The following is a 19,489-nucleotide window of genomic DNA, read 5'->3' as shown; positions in this document are numbered from 1 at the left end:
ATTATTAGTATGTATAATCTTTAAAATATATTTTATTAATTGATTGATTTGAGAGAAAAAGGGAGAGAGAAAGACATATCAAGTTATTGTTCCCCTTATTGATGCATTCATTGGGTGATTCTTATATATGCCCTGACCAGAGATAGAACCCACAATCTTGATATTGGGAGGATGCTCTAGACAACTGAGCTTCCCAGCCAGGCCTAGTCTATATAACCTTAAAGTGGCATAATACTATCTCTATTAGGATTCAGGATCCTCAATACATCAGCTGTAGACTACTGATCTAAAATACCTCTCCTCTTTTTATTTAGAAATTTTTGGTTAATCCTCTCCTGAGGATATTTTCCCCACTGACTTTTATTTTTTAAAATGTTTTTAATTGATTTTAGAGAGGAAGAGTTAGTAAAATCGATGATGATAGAGAATCACTGATTGGCTGACTCTTGCACATTCCTTCCTGGAGATAAAGCCAGCAACCCAGGCATGTGCCCCTTATCAGAATCGAACCTGGGACCCTTCAGTCCACAGGCCGATGCTCTATCCACTGAGCCACACCAACTAAGGCCCAATGATTTTTAGAGAGAGAGAGAGAGAGAGAGAGAGAGAGAGAGAGAGAGAGAGAATCGATGTGAGAGAGACACATTGATTAGTTGTATCCAACACTTCCGCAGATGAAGAGGAAGATGTGCCCTGAGTCTTATAAGAATAGGAAGAGAGAGAGATGCTCTCTTGCTCTGTGTTGAGGAAGTATCGAGGAAAGACCATGTGAAGACAGGGAGAAGGAGATTGTTGGCAAGTCAGGAAGAGTCCTCACCAGAACATGGACCATGATCTCAGACTCCAGCTTCTAGAAGTATGAAAAAATAAATTCATGTTTTTAAGCTACCTAGTCTATTTTGTATGGCTGCCTGAGCTGATTAATACAGTGCCTGAATAAAAAAAAAAAAATCCTGAATCTAATTCAGTTATCTATGAACATCATAAATTTTTATATTCAAAACTCATGCATACAGAATACAATAACAAAACCATGTAGCACAGACTTTTTTGGCTGATGCCTGTTAGGGAGTGTATCTTAAATTAAGCAAGCTTGGCAGCACCTGTCTTTTTTTTTTTTTTTTTTTTTAATATATTTTTTTATTGATTTTGTACAGAGAGGAAGGGAGAGAGATAGAGAGTTAGAAACATCGATGAGAGAGAGTCATCGATCAGCTGCCTCTTGCACACCCTCTACTGGGGATATGCCCGCAACCAAGGTAGTACATGCCCTTGACTGGAATCGAACCTGGGACCCTTCAGTCCCCAAGCCGACGCTCTATCCATTGAGCCAAACCGGTCTCGGCCTTTTTTTTTTTTAAACCCATTAACACCTTGGCAGTATGAGGAACTGACAGCAATGCTGCCAGATCTTTTCAGTGACAGATATTAAGTGCAGATGAACGTTGTGAAATTCTAAATGTCAGCACCAAGAAGCTCATTCAAGTATTTATATTACACTCGGCCTGGCAGGGCCGTGAAAGATTGATGACTGCTTGGAAAAAACGTGGTGCAGGGACTCAGTCTGGATTTTGTGCTATTGGAGTACTAGAATTCTGTGGCATTAATAGTTAAAAACTTACCCAATTCCCTTGAATCTGGGCAACAAAGCCATCCATAGAAAAATCCCTATTTCAGACTATAGAAGAAAAGGCTTAGAAAATACCATGTATATATTTATATGTCAATAGGCACTGTTTATTGAAAAAACTTATGTCAGGCATGGTTCTAAATTTATATCTGTTTGTGTACACACACACACACCCTCATTTGAATAGCAAACTCAATTCCATGAGGAGGATTATTTTCATTCTATGAAGAAAGACTACTAAAATGCCATCCAATTTGTCTGATTCTAAATCAGTACTTAATATTTTAACGTTATAATTTCTAATGCTGCCTTGTTAAAAACGTAGCCATTACTGAGTTCAATCTGTAAGAAAGACCCATTTTCCCATGCTTAATTTTTCACCACAAGCCTCAGTGCTGAATGCTTATTGGTCAGTGGTCCTCAAGTGTTGCTCCAGTCTGCAGTGCTATCCACTAGACAAAAAGCAACTGTGCAACAACATGGTCATAAGACACGGAATGCCCCAGTTAACCAAGACACAGGGAACTAGAAGCAGCTAGTATGCTTTGAACAAAGAAATTCTAGTAGGAAAACCAAAAGCTCATCTGAAGAGTTGAATCAAAATGCAAGGGAGAGAAATAATTTTGCCTTTGATAAGATTAATTTACAATTGTACAGCTGCATAATTTTAAAAGTTACATATGTTGTTCACATATGTACATATGTTGATCACAGCCATACATCTGGTGCCTCCATCAGCTTAGAGCACATACAACTTTCTTCCTTACCTGAGGTCTACAGGCACTTACCATTCTTCTAACTTCTAGGACTATTTGCTGACACCATTCTTGTCACTAAATGGTTTAGTGTTGCAGATATAAAGATAAATGTCTTTTCTGAACTTATAAAACCCACAAAATGTTAGGGCTAGACCAGGATCTTTAAGATGTAGAGTTGGCCTAATCAGTGTGGGTCAGTGGTCGAGCATCGACTATGACCCAGGATGTCATGGATAGATTTCTGGTCGGGGGCATATGCCCAATTGCAGGCTCCATCCCAGTGTGGGGCATGCAGGAGGCAGCCAATCAATGATTTTCTCTCTTCATTGATGTTTCTATCTCTCTCTTCCTTCCTCTTTGAAATCAATAAAAATTAAAAAAAAAAAAAGAAAAAAGATGTGGAGTTCAACCACTCAGCTAATGCTTGGAGCTCAGTTTCAGGACCCTACCTGCAAGTAGTTCAGTACACACTTCAGGACATGACCTTATTGCCCTACAAGTCTGTATATGCCTATAGATGCAAGCAGGGGCCGTTACTTTAATATTTGTGTCTTCAATATTTGGTACAGTGCCTGGCACAGTGTTAGTTAAATGACTAAATATATTAATCAACTTGCAATGATATTAAAATTCATAATTGCAAATCTACATAACTGTACATCTTGTGCATTTCTTCCCATCCTGACCAAAAGGATACATTGGGAGACCTTGTTGAAATCCTGCTATACCAAATATACTGTTTCCTCTATATATGAAACTAAAAATGACACTGAGATATTAGACTATTTTGTTATTTTGACTCTTATGCTTACTATTTTGACACTCAATGGTGGCTCCTTAGTGATCAATATTTTCTTTTCTAAGAGCTCATCAATCATCCTTTTAATATTTTATGTGGATTGATTTGTGACCCTGGACTCAAAATTTGACATAAAATCATAGTTGTTTATTGAATCATGTGCAAATGCACTTATTACATTATGAGCTAAGTGTTACGTGTGAGTGTCTGTGTGCTCTATTTAATCCTCACTATTAGAAGGTAGGTACCATGCACATTTGTTTTTCCAGCATCCACTTTCATCATTTAACAAACTCACAGTAACTGAGGCAACCAGAGTATGTGTCTGTTCCCTGGAAAGAATTCTTTATTCTGAGTTCTCAAAATAACTTCTAGTTCCTCTACAATGATCAATATTTAGGATCATCCAGATAAATAACTGAAAGGCTACTTAATGTAGCAGAAAGATGCATGGACTATGGAGGTGGAAGATCTGATTCAAATCTTAGCTCCACCATTTACTAGCTGCGACTTTAAAAGTCTGACTCCTCTGCGCCTGAGGTGCTTCATCTTCAGTGTGAGTCCTTTATATATGTTACTAATGGCCTCCTCAGAATCCTTTCCCATGAGGTTTGAGGGGCTTTGACTCCGTCACCTCTAACTTTAGGGCTGGGTGTTGATTGTCCTAAAGTAGTGTTTCCCAAAGTGTGGTATGTGTACCCCCAGGGTTATGGGAAGAGTTTGGTGGGGGTACGCATTGCACCGGAGTTTAGTGGGGATATGCACTGCACCGAGCTTAGCTACGCTTAATTCTACGTTCTCGTGAGTACGAGGGGTACTCAGCATTACGAAAATTATAGAAGGGGTACACATATGTCAAAAGTTTGGAAAACAAAAACAAAAACAAAAACAAAAAACAAAAAATAAAAAGTTTGGGAAACACTGTCCTAAAGTAAAATGGTATTTCCTTGACCACAGGGATTGGTTTAGGGTGAATATGTGACACAGTTTGGTTCAATCAAAATGAAGCCCTCTCCCAACCCCTTATTTCCATGGGTGGGAAAGGAACAAATCCTTTTTCTTTCTTGCTTAATGTGAATGTAATTCTAGTTGTTATTGGCAATCATTTCATTTGTGTGAATTTACATGCAGATCCAGCCTTAGGATAAAACTATCATGAAAGGCAAGGTAGAGAGTGGAAAAGAGTGTTAGCAGACAGCTGGAGAGCACCTCTTGCCTGAAGTCTTTGGGTTTTACACTAAAGTGAATCAATAGTGTATGCTGTTTAGCCAGCTTGAATTAAGACTTCTATTACTTTAACTAAAAGTAACTAAGAGATAACAGCCTATATCTCTTCTGTGGCCAACTCTCAATTCCCAATTCCCCTTTTGACTGTTAATCAACCCAAAGCTCATTAAAATCTCAAGCCTAGATCAATCCAACAGCACATTTTCAATCCTACACATGGGCTGCTGAATGCCTTAGAAAGAAATAACAATTTAGTACAACAATGAGAGTATAAAATTAATCTCCAATTCAGCAGATCCTCACCAATGCCAAAAATCCCTTTGAGCTCTTAGTAACTTCTTTTTAGTAGCTATTTTGAACCTTTATCATTCTCAAGTCTATTCTGCCTATCACCCTTCTTAGTGACTCCTATATCACAGAGAAATCAAAGACTAACAGTTAAGATTTTTCAACCTACTGCTGCACCTGACACTACTGATCAAGCCCTCCCTCTGGGGATCCCAACCTCTACTTATTTTCCTTCTCTTGTTGCTTCTTATCACTTATCTTTGCATCAGGCTCTTGTTTCACTTAATGGATTCCCAAGGTTCTCATCAGTTTGCTGAGTAATTTTATCCAACCCCATGGCTTCATCTACTACTCATATGTTGATGACTCCTAAATCTTTATCTGTCATCCAGATCTCATTATTGAAGACTGGATAGTCCTGGTTTCTTTGATACCACATTCTTGATTTTCCTCTATCTCTCTGGTGGTTCCTTTTTAAGTTTTCTTTTCTGGTTATTTCCCCATTTTCTATATATAACCTTTATTTTAGCTTTTCTCTCTCAGGTGCTCAATTTAAAAATTGTACTTCATTCACAAGTGAGACTTTATTAAGGATATGAAATACAGATTCTGACAGTATAAATCTAAATTCAATTATAGAAAAGGATTCAGATAAGAAACTGTTAGTTTCTTATTCTAAAAGTTTAAGTTAGCTGAAACTGGTTTGGCTCAGTGGATAGAGCGTCGGCCTGCAGACTGGGAGGTCCCGGGTTCGATTCCGGTAAAGGGCATGCACGTTGGTTGCGGGCACATCTCTAGTAGGGGGTGTGCAAGAGGTAGCTGATCGATGATTCTCTCTCATTGATGTTCCTAACTCTCTATCCCTCTCTCTTCCTCTCTGTGAAAAATCAATAAAATATATATTTTAAAAGTTTAAGTCAATTTTAATTATATGGAAAACTATGGAAATAATTGACTCACGAAGGTATCACTTTCTCTGTAAAATGAGTGGCTATTTTGTAGTCAATATATAAGCAATTATTATTCCTACAAATTTCTAATTACTAATAAAAACATTACTGCTTAAGACAAATAGTTACCACTATCAAATGAGCAACTATCAGCTTCATAGTCACACGAAAGAATAAGCTCTCTAGACTTGGGCACTTTAACTTTCATTGGAATTTTGAATCTTGAGAGGACCCTTCCATTTTAGGACTGTGATTAGATTATAAAGTATAAATTAGTGTGGTAAATCTAGATCTATTATTTCCTTTCTAATATCAGGATATATTACATTTTCTATTTCAATTTCAATTTTATTTGTATCAATAATATAAACTTAAATAATATCCTGTAGAATTCACTATTATGCAGTTACTTTTTGTAGCTATTTAAATACATATACATGTAACTGATATATAAACTCAGTTCTTTAACCCATCAACTTCTCTAATTAAAAGTTATGGTTATAGAAATGAAGAGATAACTAAACAAGTTTCTCAGTATGACCAGCAGCAGTTATAATGTATTTTATGTAATGTTTTTATGGAAACAGTGTGTACAAAGGTGATGGTAGTTTGAAATTTAAATTTAAAAACATCTTCAAGAATTTAAAATCATCCCTAGAGTAGTCAAACTCAAAGAGACAGAAAGTGGAATGGTGGTTGCCAGGAACTGTGGGGGAGGGGGAATGGGAAGTTGGTGTTTAATGGTTAGGGAGTTTCTGTTTGGGAAGATGACAAAGTTCTGAAGATGGATTTGTGGTGATGGTTGCACAAAGTGGTAATGCCCTTAATGCCACAGAACTGTACACTAAAAAATGATAAATATTATATTATGTATATTTTACCACAATTACAGAATAATTTAATCACAGAGAATCTTTCTATTAGTACTCACGAAGGAGCAATATCCAGGTGGTTGATGCTAAATCCAGAAGAGCAAAAGCCTCCCAGGGTTGTTGATATGGTTAAGAATGCAACAGCCAAAGAGTAATCACAACCTATATATCCAGCGGCTACCAGGAATACTGCAGGTCCAATCATTCCTGAAGTAAAAGGTTACAAAAAGAAAAGAAGCCCCAGCATTAATATTTGCCTGCTCTACCTTAATATAGTATAAATCTGAGATTGGACATTACTGCCACCTACTGTAGAAACATTGTATTTCCTAGAAGACTCTAAATTTAAATTAATAGTTTCATGAAAAAATTTGTGGAAAACATATAGGCATAATACAACCAATATAAAAGTAAAATATCATTATGCATTGACATTAAATCTACATGTGACCAAGACTCAGCTAAAGTTCTACAATGTTATAGAAAAGAGCAAGAAGAGAAGACGAAAAATATGATCCCAGAGAGTGGCAATAGCTGATACAGAGTGTAGTTTAAAATTCAAAGAAAATAAACTAAGTGTTAGGCTGTTAATAAAGTTAGAAAAACATTCCATCTAGGTCTTAACAACTGCAAACAATATGCATAGTTTATTCAGGCAGTTAAGCATAGAATACAAGTAACAGAAAAGGACTTATGAGTGGGCTGCCATTTTTTTCTGTCTACAGCAGTGCAATCTATCTCTGTGAGAATAGAATTGTTGTATTTGTATATACTGAAACTGCAACTGAGAAACTTATTTTTAAGTTTCAACTGAATTTAAATAGAGATATCTGCCTAGTGGCTACCATACTGAAGAGAGCAGGTCCACAGAAAGCCAAAAAAGAGAAAGCCCCCCCTTTTTATAATCTAAAGGGATCTATTTCACTTAAAGATGTGGAATAACTTCTTGAGAGTTGAAGTAAGCAAGCAGTGAAACGGGACAGCAACGTTCAGTGGTAAGTGCCCAGAATGTTTACAGAATTATGCATTAAAATGTTTTATTATGTGAACAAAATAAATGACTAATATTATCATTTGTACCTCAGTTTACACTGTAAACATAGTAAATAATTGCGAGCCAAAACAAAACCTGATTCATATCACTTACCTATAAGGCTAAAAACTTTTCGAACACATACGGTTGAAAAATTCCATTTTGCCCTTAAATAGTCAGCAACTTGACCAGACATGATCATACATAACCAACAGCCAAAATAAGGCACTGCAGATAAAATCCCATTCTGGGAAGAATAAGAAGATACGGAATTAATTATGATGGGAGGAAGAACCAACACACACCACACACACACACACACACACACACACACACACACACACACGTATGTGCGCATGTGCACATATGCACATTCAACACTCAAAAACAAAGGAAATCCATAGCAATAAACTGTTAATTTTATATAGGTACTAAAGGTAGGTTTTCCATCCCCCAGCTTCCCTCTGACACCCAGGACCTGGGCTTCCCTCACAGCCCTGGCTTTGTCCGAAGGTCGTAAGGAAGGACGTCTGGTCTAATTAGCATATTAACAGGTATTACCATAGATAGTAAATAAGTTTGGTCTATAGAAGAATTTTGGGATTCAGTTCAACGCAGTCCCTCAGATCCTGTCTCAAAGGGAACCAGGGCTCACTATAGTCCAATCTGCTCAAGGCAATCTTGAATGTTATTTTGGGACTTGGGCAGTAGCTTCACTGAGAGAAGATGTCTTTCTATTAGAGTATGGATTTTCCCCACAGAAGTTTCTGTCTTGAATGTCATTTATTTTTAAAATATTTGTATTATAAAATAAAACAGATACAGAAAGTATATAGTAAATCAAATATATATCTTAACAAGTTATTCTTAAGTGAACACCATCTAGTTCAGGTGGTGGTGCACTAGCACATACTTTGAGCAGAGGACAAAGGCTATGATTGAGAAACACTATTTTTCCCCTCTTTAAGTTATCACACACCAGGGGATATGAAACAGAATTAATTATGGAAATGTGTTATTTTTGTAGGAAATTACTTGACAACTTTTTAGGATATCACAAATTCTGTAAATTAATTTCTCAGAATAAGAGAAATTTTTCTTCTACTGTATTCATTTTTCCTCAGCATAAGTCTGAAGTGCCAAGACTAAATGAAAAAACAAAACAAAAACAACACAAACACACACACAAAAAACAAAAACAAAAAAACACCCACAAATACAAATGCTTTTATAATCTAAGAGAGATGGATACTCTTGCTAGTGTTTACAAACACAAAAAAGGCAGAAAGATATTTTATCAGCAATAATTAAATCTTACAATAATTCCATTTAAGCACCATTGGTGCAGACCAGAAAAATTTAATATTTTATATTAAATTGTGCTTAAGAAAATGTTTCATCATAGTTTGTGGTTTTCAGTATTCAGATGCTGTATGCTTTCAGTTCTTCTATAATTGAGGACATTAAAATATATATAGATTTATATCTTCATTGATTTCAGAGAGGGAGAAGGAGAGAGAGAGAGAAGCATCAATTATGAGAGAGAATCATTGATTGGCTGCCTCTTGCATGTCCCCCATCAGGGATCAAGCCTGCAACCCAGGCATGTGTCCTTGAACCAAAATCGAACCTGGGTGCCTTCAGTCTGCAGGCTAATGCTCTATCCACTGAGCCAAACGAGCTAGGGCTGTACCTGAAAATTTTTGTTTCTTTCTAGTATTATGCTGTGTAATTTCCTCTTTAAATGTTATTACATTTAGACTTCTGCATAGTGGTATTACATCTATTGTTACTTGGGGCAGAATCCTACAGATGAATAAGCTGTAACAAGTAGAGAAATGAATTTTCAGATCTTGGTCTTGTTCCCTAATGCGATAAGGCTGATAATTCACAGAGTTACTGAATTTTTCCACTTAAAGCTCCCATTTTTTCCCCCCTTAAAGCTCCACTGTTAGCCATAACCAGTTTGGCTCAGTGGATAGAGCGTCAACCTGCGGACTCAAGGGTCCCAGTCAAAGGCATGTACCTTGGTTGTGGGCACATCCCCAGTAGGGGGTGTGCAGGAGGCAGCTGATTAATGTTTCTCTTTCATCAATGTTTCAAACTCTCTCTCCCTCTCCCTTTCTTTCTATAAAAAATTCAATAAAACATATGAAAAAAATAATGCTCCAATGTTAAAAACTCCCATCAACCTAAAACTACTAAAATCTTCAACATTTATTCATTCCATGAGTACCTTCTACTGTTATTCAGCTTTCTGTGCAAGGATAAAATTTCTTGTATTCATTTATTTAAAAAATTGATCCCAAAATATTAATATCTAAAATAGGTTAATAGATATTGCCCTGACTCTCACTGAGTTGTAAGAAATACGAACGCTAGAATTGAAAAAAAACGGGGGGGAAAAAAAGAAATGGTAGGATAACTAATGAAACTAAACTTACACGAAAAAGCAAGATTATGCCTAAACCGGTTTGGCTCAATGGATAGAGCGTCAGCTTGGGGACTGAAGGGACCCGGGTTCGATTCCGGTCAAGGGCATGTACCTTGGTTGCGGGCATATCCCCAGTGGGGGGTGTGCAAGAGGCAGCTGATCGATGATTCTCTCTCATCGATGTTTCTAGCTCTCTATCTCTCTCCCTTCCTCTCTGTACAAAAACAATAAAATATATTAAAAAAAAAGAAAAAAAAAGAAAAAAAGAAAAAGCAAGATTATAACAAGAGATTAAAAACTTTATAATTATTAATTAATGAGAGATTGTAATTTTAAATACAAAGCTAGCCTTATTCTAAGGAAAGGCCATTTCATGAATGTAATAAATTGATTTCTCAAGAAAAAAATCCATGTAAAAAAAGAGGCTTTTAGGGGGTCAAATATATGATGACAGATGAAAACTAGACTTTTGGTGATGAACTTACTATAATATATACAAATATCAAATCATAATATTGTATGCATGAAACGTATATAATATTAATTAATGTTATCTCAATAAAAATCTATTTAAGTAGAGAATTATTGTCAAACTTTATTCACATTTTTAAAAAATTTGATTCAAAAAAGGAAATGCCTTTTTAAATATGAAAATGCAAGGTAAAAGATTCTTATTTTAAATTCTCTCATTATAGAACTTTAAAAATTCCATAAAAAATAAAGGCAATTAAGTGCACAGCAGTAATTACTAGCCAGCTATTGATATTTCATTATTTCTATAGTTCTCCAAGGAAAATCTCAAAAAGAAACCTCAGTGGAATATTTAGATCTGCATACACGTTCTTTGGTTGATCTCTTCCCACCCATCCCCACCCACATCTGTTCCCTTCCTCTGCCTTTGGATCTGTTTTGTTCAACAGCTTTTTTTATGTTTTTGTTCATTATGTTCCACATATGAATGAGACCATGTGATGCTTATCTTTTTCTGACTGGTTTATTTCACTTAGCATAATACTCTCCAGATACCTCCATGTTATCTCAAAATTGTAAGAGATCCTTCTTTTTTACTGCTGCATAGTATTCCATGGTGTAAATGTACCACAGCTTGTTTATCCATTCATCTACTGATAGTCACTTGGGCTGTTTTCAAACTTAGCTATTATAAATTGTGCTGCTATGAATATCAGAAAGAATATATGCTTTGTAAGTGATTTTGCCACTTAGAAATAATCACTATGCCATTGTGGATATCTTGGGTTGGCCTGCCTTGGGCCCCAACGAGGGCTATCTTTCACTTTGTGGCTGAGTGATACTACATTATATGAATATACTACCTTTTGTTTGTCTCTTCTCTAGCTGATGGACATTAGGGTTATTTCCACTTTTTGGTTAGTATGAGTAATGCTGTTACAAACATTTGTGTAAATGTATTTGTGGGACATATATTTTCAATCCTCTTCATGTAAACTTAGGAATGGAATTACTGGGTCATATGATAACTTTGTTTACATTTTTTTGAGGAATTGATGAATTCTTTTCCCAGTGGCTACATCATTTTACATTCCCACCAGCAGTGTATGAAGGTTTCATATCCTCAACACTTGTTTTTTCTGTTTGTTTTTAATTCTAATAGATGAGTAGTGGCATATGGTTATGGTTTTCATTTACATTTCCCAAATGATTTATGATGCTGAGCAGCTTTACATGGGCTTATTGGCCACTTGTATATCTTTGGAAAAATGTCCATTCAAATCATTTGCTCATTTAAAAAATGGTGTGTTTTCATTATTGAGTTGTAAGGGTTCTTTATATAATGTGGTTACTAAACCCCTATCAGATATGTGACTTGCAAATATTTTCTCCCCTCCAGTGGGTTTGAATTCTTGGTAGTGTCCTTTGATGCACAAAAGTTTTTAATTCTGATGAAGTACAACTTATCTAGTTTTTTTACTTTGATTACTTGTGCTTTTGGTGTTATATATAAAAAACTTACCCAGTCCAAGGTCACAGAGATGTATACTTTCTAAGAGTTTTATCATTTTAACTCTTATATTGTCTTTAATTTATCCTTAATTTTGAAAGCAAAAATACCACCAATTTTCCTTATACACTGTGCCTCTTTCCCTTTAGGCTTTTCCTCAGTCTCTTTAAAGGCAAAAACCATCATTGTAAATAGAGATAATAGGAACTACCTTAACTGATGAGTTCAAAGGAACTGGCAGTTACAGGAAGGTCCTTCTTATACTGCTTTATAACTACAACTTTTCCAATCCTAAATGATGCTGCAGAGCAGCCTCTGCACAAGATCCTTGCACTTTACAACTCCTTCCTCAGCTGCCAGCAGTCCTGCTACCATCCTTTATAGAAGTGAGAGAGAGAGCGCCAAATCCTAACCACTAGACCATCAGGGAGATTCTTTGTAGAAGTGAATGTTGGTGCCACTTTAAGTTTTAGAGTTGAAAGGAATTTGGGACATAGATCTGATATCTTGCATGTAACTAGGGATTAGTAAAACTTTATGGTTACTGGGGTCCCAGCCAAAAGATACCATAAATCAAGAGTTTACACTCCCTGAAAAAAGAAAGAACAATGGTGAAGCAAAAAAGACAAGTCTTTAAAATTTAGTATATTAGAGTAAAATTTAAGATAAAAATAGTTTTCATAGATAAAAACAAATTCTGTGTGCAGTTCAAAATCTGCACTTTATATAGGAAGCATATGATTATATTTTCTTACCTCTTGAACATTGAACCTTAAGATCTCCTTCATATAAGTGGGCAATAATGTCAACAAGGTATAAAAAGTCCAGTTATAAGAAAAGTGTGCGACAACAATGGCCCAAAGAGGCAAGGATTTTAGCATGGATATCCATGGCACTGACTTCTGTGAAGAAAGCTGAAAAACAAACAACCAGATGCATTTAGGATAAGCTACAGCTATGTTGATATCTGTACTTATTAGCCAAAATCCCACCTAGAACACATTATCAGCATTGATTAGTAAATTTCAGATTTTTAAACCAACTCCTTAAAAATATTACACAGTAAATAGAGGCCCAGTGCATGAAACTCGTGCATGGGGATGGGGGTGTCCCTCAGCCCAGCCTGTACCCTCTACCCTCTCCAATCTGGAACCCCTCGAGGGATGTCCGACTGCCCGTTTAGGCGTGAACCCGGTAGGATTGGGTCTAAATGGGCAGTTGTACATCCCTTTCACAGTCCAGGACTGCTGGTTCCCAACTGCTCGCCTGCCTGCCTTCTTTTCCCCCCCCCCCTCATTTTTTTTAATTAAGGTATTATATGTGTACTGCCTGCCTTCTTGATTGCCCCTAATAGCTTCTGCCTGCCAGCTTGATCACCCCCTAACTACTCCCCTGCAAGTATGATTGATGCCTAACTGCTCCCCTGCCAGCCTGGTCACCCCTAACTGCCCTCCCCTGCAGGCCTGGTTCCCCACAATTGCTCTCCACTGAAGGCCTGGGTCGTACCCCCCCTCCCCCCCAATTACCCTTCCCTGCAGGCTGGGTCGCCCCCAACTTCCCTCCTCTGCCAGCCTGGTCACCCCTAACTGCCCTCCCCTGCAGGCTTGATTGCCCCCAACTTCCCTCCCTTGCAGGCCTGGTCCCTCCCACTGCCCTCCCCTGCTCATCTGATTGCCCATAACTGCCCTCCTTTGCAGGCCTGCCCTCCCCTGCTGGCCATCTTGTGGCAGCCATCTTATGTCCACATGGGGGCAGCCATCTTGTGTGTTGGAGTGATGGTCAATTTGCATACACTTTTATTAGATAGGATAGAGGCCAGGTGTACAGGTGGGGGTTGGCTGGTTGTATCCCGGATCAGGGTGGAGGGTCCCTTGGGGCATAGGGTGGCCTGGGCAAGGGGCCTGTGGTGGTTTGCAGGCTGGCCACAGCCCCTGGTGACCCAAGCAGATGCCCTGGTATCTGGGATTTATTTATTTTCTATAATTGAAACTTTGTAGCCTTGAGCTAATGCTAGGGCAGGCAAGGGCGGGTGGAAAACTTGGCTTCCTCCATTGCCAGGGCAACCCAAGCCTCCTGTTCTCTCCAACTCTGTGTCTGCCACCATTTTTGTTGGAATTTATTTATCTCCTATAATTGAAACTTTGTAGCCTTGAGTGGAGGCCAGGGTAGGCCAGGGTGGATGGGAAGTTTGGCTTCCTCCATCGCTGGGGAAAACCCAAGCCCCCTGCTTGCTCTAGCTCTGTGGCTGCAGCCATCTTGGTTGGGTTAATTTGCATACTTGCTCCTGATTGGCTTGTGTGGGCATGGCTTGTGGGTGTAGCGGTGGTACAGTCAACTTGTGTGTTTCTCTTTTATTAGATAGAATAGAGTCCATTTTCAGATTAGAAGAAAAATTGAAATGTAATTAGGGTGATAATGTCAAGCCCAATCATTCCCTTTGAATGGCAGAAGTCATCTACAGTTATAGAGATAAAAGAGGTCTGCAACTTCCCCATCCACCCCTACTGCTTGAAAAGCTCAGAGACAAGAGGAAGGTCAAGATCAGTCTAGAGATTTTAGAATTTAAAGGGAGTTGGAACATAGATATTTTTATATGGCTTTGAAACCCACAAAGGAAATAAATCACACTTCTGTGTTGAAAGTACATGTTTAAATGTATCTGATCTCTGGAAACTAAGTAAATTCTGAATAATGTACTCCCCCCTCCCAGAAACAGAAACTTTAGTGTGAAATATGTAATAATTTTAAGATTCCTGCTGCATGTACTTGCATGTAGTGACAGTGATGTTTTAATTAATTAATTAATTAATTAATAAAAATATTTTTGTTGTTTTCAGAGAGGCAGGGAGAGGAAGAGAAAGATAGAAACATCAATGATGAGAAAGAGCTGAAACTGGTTTGGCTCAATGGATAGAGGGGCTTGGGGACTGAAAGGTCCCAGGTTCGATTCGGTCAAGGGCATGAACCTCGGTTGTGGGCATATCCCCAGTAGGGGGTGTGCAAGAGGCAGCTGATGACTCTTTCTCATCGATGTTTCTGACTCTCTATCTCTCTCCCTTCCTCTCTGTACAAAATCAATAAAATAAAATTAAAAAAATGATGAGAGAGAATCATTGATTGGCTGCCCCCCTGCACACCCTCTATTGGGGATTGAGCCTGCACCGTCATGTGCCCTGATCAGGAATTGAACCCATGACCTCCTGGGCTATTTCAATTTTTTTTTTTTTTGAGAGAGAAAGAGAAGCATCCATTACATGCCTCCCATACATTCCCTAACTGGGGATCAAACCCACAATCTGACCAGGAATGGAAACCACTACCTTTTGGTGTACAGTAAGATGCTCCAACCAACCAACTGAGCCACACTGGCCAGGCTTATCAGTATTGTTTTAGAAGAATATATGGTCCTGATAATAGCATTCCAAGAGTATTTAGGCATAATCTTGTTTGTACAAATTAAGCAAAAATGAAGCAAATTTAGCCATGCTAGTATATTTTCACAGCCTATAAATATTAACTGAATTTTTGATAATCTGATGTTTTTTTGAGAACTACTTAACCAAGACCAGCTATAAGTGGAGAGTGACATCAGCAAGATGGCCAAATAAGATGTTCTAGACTCATTTGGCATCCATCTATAGACAAAGTGCCTTTGTGGGAGCTGTGGGATCCAGCACCATTTGCCAAGGGACCTACAAGGAGCCTCACACACCTGTGCATTGGGTAAAACAAATACAAATCACGGTCCTGGCAACAAACCCTAAAGGCAGTTGTGAACCAGCTCCAGCAGTAACCGGAAGACAAGGCACATATTACTCTGATAACTACAAAAAAATTATTTGTTGTAAAGTGTGTTAATTTTCTAGAATACATGAAGGGTAAGGCCATCAACAAATACTTGAGTATCTTCTATGTACAACTTCACAAAAAACATTTTCCTGTCAAATGCAAGTAACAATAAATTGATTTAGAAAAAGTTGCATGCAATAGATGTTCTTAATTTATAGCAACTAATTATTCAAACCAAGGCCCCCATTTACTTAATAGTGTTGCCAAATTGTATACTTTTTCTTAAAGGTATAAAGGAAAACAAAAACAGTTATAAAAACATGCTGTTCTCAAGAATTATGTAAAGAAAAGAAAAAAAATGAGATCTCTAGGAAAGAAAACCTCTATGGGTGAAGTGGTAATGTCCTTTTATAATTTATTTATTTATTTTTAAAAAAATATATTTTATTGATTTTTTACAGAGAGGAAGGGAGAGAGCTAGAGAGCTAGAAATGTCTATGAAAGAGAAACATCAACCAGCCGCCTCCTGCACACCCCCTACCGGGGATGTGCTCACAACCAATGTACATTCCCTTTACCGGAATAGAACCTGGGACCCTTCAGTCCGCAGACCGATGCTCTACCACTGAGCCAAACTGGCTTCGGCCTTTTATAATTTATTAAAAAGAGATCTTTAAAACAGAGATGTTGATGATCTTAAAGCATTCACTAGGATAGAGCTCACTAGTTATGAGCTGGCTTTGGGAGTATACTTGTAGAGTGCCCTGAAAATTGTATTGCTCTTTTTGTAATAATTTCTAAATCAGAATTAGAACTATATATTTGCCATAAATGTAAGATCTACCAAATGTAAGAATGAAATCACATTTCTGCCTACAAGTATTGACTTTTTCTGAGCGTAATAAGTAAGAAAGCATTCTAACTGGAACCTTGCCCATCTGGCTCAGGTCTTCTCTCCACACAGCTGTCAGTGTAAATTCTCTAAAATGCAAGCCTCATTCTGTCACCAAGTTTACAAACAATGCATGGCATCCCAGTGCCTGCAAGATAAAATCTGAGCTCCTCAGTGAGACATGGGACCCTCTGATTTGACTTCTGCCTACCCCCTGTATCTTCTGCTGCTCTTTGCTTTTTACTTTTAGCCAGACCTAACTGCTGACTTCTTGAGATATTACCCTGTCTCCTCTGCCTTCGCTGCACCATATACTTGGCCTGGAATGCCTGCTCATCTCTCATTTCCCCAGTTTGTCGGGCTAACTCCAATTTCCCTTTCTAGATTGATCATATAAAGCTTTTATTAGTGAGAAAGAAAAAAGCATCTCCAGGCTATTGTCACCTGAGCTAGGTCCTGGTGTTCGCCCACGGAACTTGAACAAAGCCATTCTATAAACATGGTGGAATGAGACAAAAACAAGACCACTCTATAATTATGTTTGAACACAAACAAAATAAGAATACTATACATCACAAAAAAGGAGCAAACATATCCTTCTCCTGGCTAACAGCTTTAGCCCCACCTTCTAGAAAAAAACTTATAGAATTGATACTAACACCAAGACAGTAGTTCTTTAAATCCTTCCCAAAGTCAATGAATGCAAATCTAAATTACAACATGCTCCTAATTCTCACTGAAATGGCATATGGTTCATCATGATGTGCCTTCTCCCTCACTAAAACAAACCAAGAAACCCAATTTTGTTCAACTACAGGTATGTTCTTGAAGATCTTTTGCTGGGAAGAGGGGGTGGGCACTGGCACCAGAGGACTTATGACATGTCCCAGGCTGGCTGAGGCCCCCTGCCTTCTTTGTTTCAAAGGTTTCCTGAGCACCTGATGTTATTTTTAAACATTACTTAATTTATGTAATGACTTTAAGAGAGGAAGGGAGGGAGAGGGAGAGAAATATCCACAAGTTGCCTCCTGAGTATGGGATCTAATTGTAACCTGGGTATGTGCCCTGACCAGGAATTGAACCTGCCATCTTTTGGTGTACAGGATAATGCTCCAACCAACTGAGCTACACAAGCCAGAGCTTATGTGTCTGTCTTACAGCACTGCATCATGCAGACTACACTATATTGAAATTCCATTCATTCATGTCTGTCTCCCTCTGGAGATCACAGATCCCACAAGAACCATGTCTTGTTCATTTTCTTTCTCTTATTTTTTAAGCTCCCAGTACCTGACAAAGAAACTAGGACATTGTAAATTGTCAAAAAATGTTTAAAGAATGAATAAAGTACAGCAGATCTAGATCTAGATCTCTTGGATCCAAGATTTAAAGGTGAAGTTTCATGAAAAATTTGATGACATTTCAATTATGACATCATCTGATTTAAGAATGCAGTTTGGGATTCTTTGAAATTTAATCCTTCTAATTCATCTTGCTTCTGAATATTCTACTTTCTGAAGCGTATGAAAGGACAAATTAACCGTAGGTTTGGATAATGGACAGATTTAGACACACATCAAGTAGAGAAAGCTTTGAAAAAAATCTAAAACTAAAAAGTTTCATAAGTCCATGAAAATAATAATAGAAGAAGCTCAATGTTGCCCAGTAATGCCTAGAAAATGTTACAAACATATAAAGTTTTATGTGGCAAGACCTGTTAACATGGCATTACATTTTTTTTTGTTGGTTTCTCCAAGGGAAAAAGTGGGTGTTTCATTTAATTAACATCATGAAGGACACTAAGATCTCAAAGTAACTTTCCTTATCACAGTACTGATTTCTTCTAATTTTTTGCTGACCTTTGGCAAAGAACAAGATATGCCATATTTTTCTAAAGTTCAGCAGTTTGTAGATACACTTGTAGCAAAATTTAAAAACTTAAAAGAAATGTAAATGTGTAAATGTTTAAATTCTACCTGCCTATACTTTCTATAAACATTGAAAATATCAAGTGTTAACTTACTGGGCAAAAGTTTCAAATGAAATATTTTATGTTCTTAAACTAATAAAGTAAACTAATAAACCATTAATAAAGCTAAGAAAGGAATATATTTAAATTTTTCCTAATGATTTCAGATTAACTTTTATTCTCCCCAAAAGGCAAATATATATATATTTTTAATCCTCACCTGAGGATATTTTCCCATTAATTTTAGAGATAGTGAAAGACAGAAAAGTATTGATGTTAGAGAAATCCATTGATTAGTTGCTTCCTGTATGCACCCTGACCAAGGCAGAGCTGCAACCAAGGTACATGCCCTTGAATTGAACTCAGGACCCTTTAGTCCGCTGAGCCAACCCAGCTAAGGCCAAATATTTTGTTTTCATGGCTTGAATATTTCTTAAATTATGACAGATTTTATTTCTGACTTGCCACTGTGTTTAAGTGATAGAAATCTAGCTTTAATAAGATGTTTATTTTTCTTAAATAATCTATTGTAGAGGGGCAAACAGGTCTATTAAATATGCTATCATCACTAAATCACACTCATTTAAAGTACAGATAAAAACATACTAGTTTTCTAAAATCTAACGTTTAGAATGCAGCTATAAGATTCCTTTAATAAGTAACACATTTTATTTTCTACTAATTAAAAAGAAAACAAATTTAAGATTTACCTGATAATCATTACTCTAGAACAGCGATTTTCAACCAGTGTGACAGAATAATTTTTAAAACATGCAATATTGAATATTTAGTCAGGGGTACTAACCTTTTTTCCCTCAGACTGTCAAATTAAAAAAAAAAAAAAAAAAGTCAACAGCTGCCCTGGCC

The 19,489-nt window shown here is 37.3% G+C and overlaps 1 protein-coding gene across 3 annotated transcripts in view; it reads right to left on the bottom strand.

Annotated features, from left to right (window-relative positions):
• Positions 1-19,489, bottom strand: part of SLC17A5 (solute carrier family 17 member 5) — a 53,660-nt gene that overhangs the window by 5,784 nt on the left and 28,387 nt on the right. For all 3 annotated transcript variants that reach the window (XM_045572672.1, XM_045572673.1, XM_036414234.2), the window contains exons 7-9: positions 12,728-12,886; positions 7,672-7,804; positions 6,584-6,731 (exon numbers count right to left, since the gene is read on the bottom strand). In XM_045572672.1, coding sequence (XP_045428628.1) covers positions 6,584-6,731; positions 7,672-7,804; positions 12,728-12,886 — 440 coding nt within the window. The remainder of the gene's footprint in view (positions 1-6,583; positions 6,732-7,671; positions 7,805-12,727; positions 12,887-19,489) is intronic.

Source organism: Pipistrellus kuhlii, unplaced genomic scaffold (assembly GCF_014108245.1).
Source record: "Pipistrellus kuhlii isolate mPipKuh1 unplaced genomic scaffold, mPipKuh1.p scaffold_m20_p_5, whole genome shotgun sequence".
Taxonomy (NCBI): Eukaryota; Metazoa; Chordata; class Mammalia; order Chiroptera; family Vespertilionidae; genus Pipistrellus; species Pipistrellus kuhlii.
Note: the sequence above shows the minus strand (reverse complement) of the source record. Positions and strands in the feature narration are given on the sequence as shown.